The sequence below is a fragment of the Physeter macrocephalus genome, chromosome 21 (genome assembly GCF_002837175.3).
Source record: "Physeter macrocephalus isolate SW-GA chromosome 21, ASM283717v5, whole genome shotgun sequence".
Classification (NCBI taxonomy): Eukaryota; Metazoa; Chordata; class Mammalia; order Artiodactyla; family Physeteridae; genus Physeter; species Physeter macrocephalus.
Window position 1 is genome coordinate 113,599 of NC_041234.1, and position 7,066 is coordinate 120,664.

General features: G+C 41.1%; 1 protein-coding gene across 1 annotated transcript in view; it reads left to right on the forward strand.

Annotated features, from left to right (window-relative positions):
* The window catches only part of ZRSR2 (zinc finger CCCH-type, RNA binding motif and serine/arginine rich 2), a 36,148-nt gene that overhangs the window by 10,967 nt on the left and 18,115 nt on the right, over positions 1-7,066 (forward strand). The window contains exons 6-7 of the mRNA XM_024115259.3: positions 966-1,004; positions 1,609-1,727. Of these exons, the coding sequence (XP_023971027.1) occupies positions 966-1,004; positions 1,609-1,727 (158 nt within the window). The remainder of the gene's footprint in view (positions 1-965; positions 1,005-1,608; positions 1,728-7,066) is intronic.

The window sequence follows — 7,066 nt, forward strand, 5'->3', positions numbered from 1 at the left end:
TTACCTTTAACAGATCATTCTAACTTTTCTATAAAGAATGGGGGGTGGGGGTGGGGAGTGGTGACCAAGGAGGCAAGAGTGGATATATGGTGACCAGTTAGAAGGCTGCTGTTCCAGACAGGACATGATGGTGGTTTGGATGACAGTAGCGCTTAATACAGAGAAGTACAGAGAATTGGGGTGAGTCGCGCGGCACAGTCAACGGAACTCTAGCTGGTAGGCTGAATGGACGGGGAAGGGAATTCAAGTCATACTTTTAGCTTTTTAGTTTGAGCAGGTCGTCAGATGGCAACACCGTTTACTGAGATGGGGCATTTAGATGGGCGAGGGGTAGGGAAGAGTAAGGTTCGTTTTGAGCATGTTAAGTTACGGAGGACCCTTACGTGGCCAGGCAGTGTTAATCAAGTAAGCAGCTAGACATATGAGTCTTCTATGTAATGCTTTAAGGAGCTAGGGAAGAGGAGTCTGTGGAACATAATTTAAAACTTATTTAAATGCCAAGGAGGACAAAATTTACTGGCATATTGCAGGACTGACTTTGCCTTATTGGAAAGTTGGAGATTTTTCATCAGTCCCAGTTGCTGCTGTTCATGTAGCGTCCGTTAAATGTCTGTGATGTTTCAGCTAGCATTGTCTTTTATGATATTCACTAATACCTCATCTTAAAAAGTAGAATGTGGAATATATGTTCAAACCTACTAAATACTACTCTTACTGAATTTATTAGAAGACTATGTTTTGCAATGTGTGCTGTTAAATGTCCTAGTTGAATGAAGATTCTCAGCTATATGTCTTTTGAAAGCTTTTCCGAAGATCTGTGCTCTAGAAAGCAAATAGAACCTGAAGCCTTTTGTGTGCATAAGTTTTTTAAAAATTGTGACACATGAGATTCTTAACCAGAGAAACCAGATGTGACTTACCTGGCTTTGAGGTTTTCATTAGTCCTGTGTTTGCATCATTTGTAGGAAGCTGTGCAGAAGATGCTGGAGCAGGCTGAAAATGAGGTATTTCAAAACCTTTCATTAAGAATCTGAGACCGATGAACATTTCTTTAAAAACAATATTTCCAATAATGTTAATTTCGTGGTAAGCTACTTAGATCCTGTCTGAATGTGGGAATCACCTGTGTGGCTCTGTGCTTTGTACAGCGGCAACAACAAAATTGAACTGATGAACAAAAGCAAAGATCACCCTGGTGGACTGGACTTGTTTATAGTCCTTAAAGTGTGTGTAAACAACATCACACACTCTTACGCCCAGATGGATGGTTTAACTTGATTCACAGTAACTTAGATTGCTCTCAGGGGGTGGTTCCCTAAGAAGTCCTTTGACCCTTTTCGGAATGGATGGACAGGAGGGAAACCTTGGTGACGGCTCCTGGTAGCCATAGTGATGCCTGATGATGGGCAGTGACTGGGAGCCAGGAGAGACATATAGCCCTGTCTCACGACAGTTGTTTGTAGAGTCTAGATTGTGTGATACAACTTGAATGTGTATATTCTTACATGAATCTGTTTTTATTTTTGACCAAAATATTTGAATACCTTTTAAACATTTACTTCTTCATGGATTTTTAACACCAAGTAAAGTCATGGTTATTTTTAACAGTTGGAAAATGGCACCACATGGCAAAACCCAGAACCACCCATGGAATTAAGAATAATGGAAAAAGATCGAGCTAATTGTCCATTCTACAGTAAAACAGGAGCTTGCAGATTTGGAGATAGGTAACCAATTTTGCTTTATTGTGTCAGAGTGAAGTGACTCAAAATGTTGAGGTTTTTGAGTTGGCACGGGCTGGAGTTTGAAATGTTCACAGTCAGGCGTCTGCTGCATTCTTGCTGCTGCTCCAGTTCCCCCAGCTGAGCATCCCCTGCTCCCTCCACACCCCCATACCTCTTCTCTGGGTGGGCTTAGTCCAGTTCTCTGGCAGGGCTTCCTTTGCATTCCTCCCACAGCTATCTGAAGACCTTTTGCTTTTATTTCCTTCCTGCACTTGTATTAGTCCACATGGGACAACTGGGATGGGGAAATAATCTATTTCAAAAGACTGGAGCAGTCTGGCTTTATTTTTTGAATGGCAAACACTGTACACAAAAGAGGCTTTAAAAACTGGCATGCCCAAAGGGATATCTGTGAAAGACAGTATCCGAGTGAGTAGAGGAAAATTCTAATGCGCGTTCTCAGTCTGCTCCGATTCAGGAACAGACACCAGGTTCCACATCTGGCTTTAGCAGCTGTCAAGCTGGGAAAGTTACTTAAGCCCTCTGTGCCTTAGTTCCCTCACCTGTAAAATGGGGATTAAAAGTCCCACATTCCGCAGAGCAACTAAGCCCTCTTCTAAGGCGGTTGTGAGTGAAAGCAGGGAAAGCAGGGAGAACATGGCAGGCCCATGGCAAGTTCTGATTGTTTGCTTGTATTTTCATTCTGTTACTGTTGCCCTTATTCTCTGACACACTCTGGTTCCCTCTTTTGGATCAGTGATTTTAAAACAAGACATTCATGTGGAAAACTAAGTGTTGATGTTTTCATTCATTTAGCAAATATTTAAATACCAACTATATGCCAGGCAATGGTGAGTTTTATAATTTGGCTTGTTTATGAATGAACAGCTTAAAGTAGATAAATAATTCATAATGGTGAATAAATCCATCTGAGGCAAAATCTAATTATTACTTTTCATTCTGCAGAAGAAAAGATCTAATTATATCTTAGTGTCCTGTTCATCATAAAAAGGGATATGAAGGGCTTCCCTGGTGGCGCAGTGCTTGAGAGTCCGCCTGCCGATGCAGGGGACACGGGTTCGTGCCCCACTCTGGGAAGATCCCACATGCCGCGGAGCGGCTGGGCCCGTGAGCCATGGCCGCTGAGCCTGCATGTCCGGAGCCTGTGCTCCACAATGGGAGAGGCCACAACAGTGAGAGGCCCGTGTACCGCAAAAAAAAAAAAAAAAAAAAAAAAGGGATATGAATAGGCAAATTCATATGTATTTAATGAGAAACTGTATGTTGTCTCTCATGTATATTTTATTCCTAAAATTATCCATGCTGTTTTATTTCCTTCTTTGAAAATATGAACCTTCTCTAGCTTTCTCTTTCTTTTTTAATTTAAGCCCTCACATCATTTTACATTTTTTAAGAACAGTGGTTCTCAACCCTGGATGCACACTAGAATCATTTAGAAAGCTTGAAAAAAATTATGTCCTACCTCAAGTTGAGTAAATCAGAGTTTCTGAGACTTGGGCACCCTAATTTTTGAAATGTGCTCAGGTGTTTCTGATGTGCCCAGGATTGAGAGTCACTAATGTAGGATTTGTGACTCCTCTTATATTTTATAGCTGGGATTGTATGTGCCCAGAATATCTGCAAAAGGATTCACAGGATCCGGTCAATAGTGAAAGTCTCCTCTTGAGGAACTGGGAACTAAGGAGGGGAGAAAGACTTTACCCCCCTTCGTATCCTTAGAAGTGTTTCCCAAATGTATGTTTAATTTCATCAAAATAGTAATAATTGATTGATGTAAAACATCCCCCACGAAAGAAAAAGTGTACAGTGAATTAGCTTTGAAAGACAGTTGAGACTCGGTGTGAGTTTACCTTTGCATTGGCAGGGGTGGGGTAGGGGTGGGGGATTGAACCAAATTGTGTGTAAGGTTTCCCAGCTGCAGGAGTCCTCAATTATGATATGTCTCTAACATTTCCCTAAATGTGAAGACCTGTGGTCATCGGATTCTGGAGTCTTCTGTTGGGCATAAGTGAGAGAAGGGGAGATGTCCTAAGTGGTTTCAGGAAATCGGTGGACAGTATTTATTTGTGAAAAGGGGAATGGACTGTCAGGCTCTCAGAACCCATCCCTGAAAGCCGTTTCAAGGAAATATTGACGGTGGTCAGATTAGTTTGTGAACCTTTCTTAACATATTCACAGGCATGTGAAATTTCACCATCACAACTGTCAAAAAAAAGTGTGAGAGCGATTTGGGTATTTGCATGATTCAAGTGATCAGTTGTGAAATAAGATTCCATGAAACCAGCAGTTACAAAATCCAGCACCATCCCTTCAAACAAAGATACTGCTCCCCTTTCACAGAGAGCCCCAGTGACTTGCTCCAGATCATACAACTGTTCTTTTCTGTTAAGGTCTGTCACAACATCAAGCACTCCCATAAGCTAAGCATTTCTTTGGTTGCTTTGTTTTTGTAATTAATACGAGTTTGATTCTAGAACCTTTCTGCACATGGAGTCACAGCTTTGAGGGGAGTTCAATTTTTTTTTTTTTTTTTGGTCCTAAAAGAACATAATCACTGATGAAAAGTAAAATTTATTAATCAGAGTAGTTATTTATACCTCACTTGTTTCCAGAAGTGATTTAAAGAAGGCTCACAGGGCTTCCCTGGTGGCACAGTGGTTAAGAATCCGCCTGCCAATGCAGGGGACACGGGTTCGATCCCTGGCCTGGGAAAGTCCCACATTCCGCAGAGCAACTAAGCCCGTGCGCCACAACTACTGAGCCTGAGCTCTAGAACCCACAAGCCACAACTACTGAGCCCACGTGCCACAACTACTGAAGCCTGCATGCCTAGAGCCTGTGCTTCTCAACAAGAGAAGCCACCGCAATGAGAAGCCAGCGCACTGCAACGAAGACCCAGCACAGCCAAAAATAAATTAATTAATTAATTTATAAAAAGTAAAATAAGGCTCACAATCTACTACACTAAGTTTAATAAAATAAAAGAAATTGAAAGCAGGGAAAGGAGAAGAAAGTGAGTTATTGTGAACGTACAATACATTTGGCTTTGGAGTTGTATCCATCCCAGGCAGAAATAAGCTATGTAGTTCTTACCAAAAAGGAAATGAGTGGGATCTCTGGAAAGACAAAGATTTTCCAGGCATCAGAGTCTAAATATTTCTCCCATGGAATACTGTATAAAGACATTGAGTAGGAAGGTGGACAGTAACTTTGATAGATGTTTTATTAACAGTTGCCTATGTAATTTTCATGAAAATATTTCTCACAAAGACCTTCAGTAAATAATCACAGACTACCTTTAGCATGTAGCTTGATTCTATAAAGGACAAAGGTAGTGGGTGCCTGGAGTGCTCCCCTGAAAAAAGAAACAGAGGCATAGTCAGTTAGCTCTACCTGAGGGGGCATTTGGAGACCCATGCCATTTATTGGCTGTCCTTTGGTTAAGGTAATGTCCAACTACATGATTTTGTGGCAGTCTTACTTGATTCAAGGATCTGAGTAAATAGCATGGCCTAAACCAGGAGTCCCCAAACATGGCTAACCTTCAGGACCAGGTGGGGAGTTACTCTGAAAACATGGGTTCCCCACTCTTTGAGGTCTGACCAGATGGTCTAGGGCAGGACCTGAGAAATCTCAGTTCTTCCCAGGTGATTCTGAGAATCACATGGGTTTGGTACCACAACTTTAGACTGCCTTCCCAAATATCTCTTGTCTTAGCTGACTTTTCAGTAGAACCTATAGGGCTGGCCTTAAATACACTCAGATTATATGGACTATCTCTAGGCCAAGGGGGATTTTTCCCTAGATGGGGACTTTGGCACTGTTCAAAACTCACAAATGTTCATTTGACATCCTGGGTAATAGAGCCAAGTTCATTCAGATATGATAATCCCATGAGAATTTTAACCTTGTTAAATTGGTTTCTCATTTAATTCTGTATGTGCTTCATACTTGTAAAATTCTGGTTCTCCTATCACTGCCAACCAGGTTGAACCCTCGTTCTTTTTTCTGTGAGTATTTGTCCTTGGGAAGATGGATCTCATTACAAGGTCTCTGACTGAATAATCTAGGAGGGTCCTTTGAAAAATAGAAAATTTCACTTTAATGAACACAGATTGCACATTTCTGAGCTGGGCATGGTGTATGTGGGGCATTCTGTGTGCATTGTCTCACTAGGTGTACAGATGTATGTTACAGACAATGGAAAGTGAGCACGAGTTAAAGATTTATTCATTTCAGGGCCATTGTTTTTTTTCTAACACCTGCCTTGTTTTTCAACTTATTTTCTTCCAAAGTTCTGGGGATTTTTTTCTAAAATTTTTGTTTTAACTAATTTTTAAACTAGAAATTTAATCAGGAAAATTTTGATGATTTGCAATCTTAAACTGCATTTTTTTTCCTTCATTTTACTTGAGGAGAAGGAACTAAATAAGAAAGTAAACTCATAAAAAAGATTTTTTAAAAAAATTACTCAGTTACAACCCGGTCCAGTTTAAGCTATGAAAAGACAATTGTTCTTCACAATGGCTAACTTTCATTAAAGAGAAATTCCTTACATTTAGCGCATCATCTAACACACAGGCAGTAGACTGTTGATTAGCTCGGATCTCTGGGATCTTCTGTCCCCAGCCATGTGACCTGGGTACGTGTGCTTCTCTAGGCCTCACTTTCTTTCTTTCAAAGTGGAGAAAATACTAGCCCTGGCTGTCCTAACAGTTTGCAAGGATCAGAAAAAGAATATAAAAATGCCATGAAAACTATGAAATGCGTTCCATTTAGCTGAAACTCTCAGAATACCCTGTTCTCTAAGTGTCGGGTTTGTTGGCGATTGTATGGAACCAGGATTGCACTCTTCTCACCTTGTCCGGAGTCCCATGCTTGGTGTCTGTGCGCCTTTCATCACGGTCCGTCATGCCCACGCATCTCCTCTTTCCCTGTGCTTCCACATGTGTAAGGCTTCCTAAAATTCAGTAAAAGGCAGCTGAACAGCATCTGAACTTGGAAATAACTTCCCAACCTTACATTTTAATGAGACCCAATATATTGGTCAGTTTTATTTTTTATTTTTTTTAACATCTTTATTGGAGTATAGTTGCTTTACAATGGTGTGTTAGTTTCTGCTTTACAACAAAGTGAATCAGTTATACGTATATGTTCCCATATCTCTTGCATCTCCCTCCCTCCCACCCTCCCTATCCCACCCCTCTAGATGGTCACAAACCACCTAGCTGATCTCCCTGTGCTATGCGTCTGCTTCCCACTAGCTATCCACCCTACGTTTGGTAGTGTATATATGTCCATGCCACTCTCTCACTTCGTCA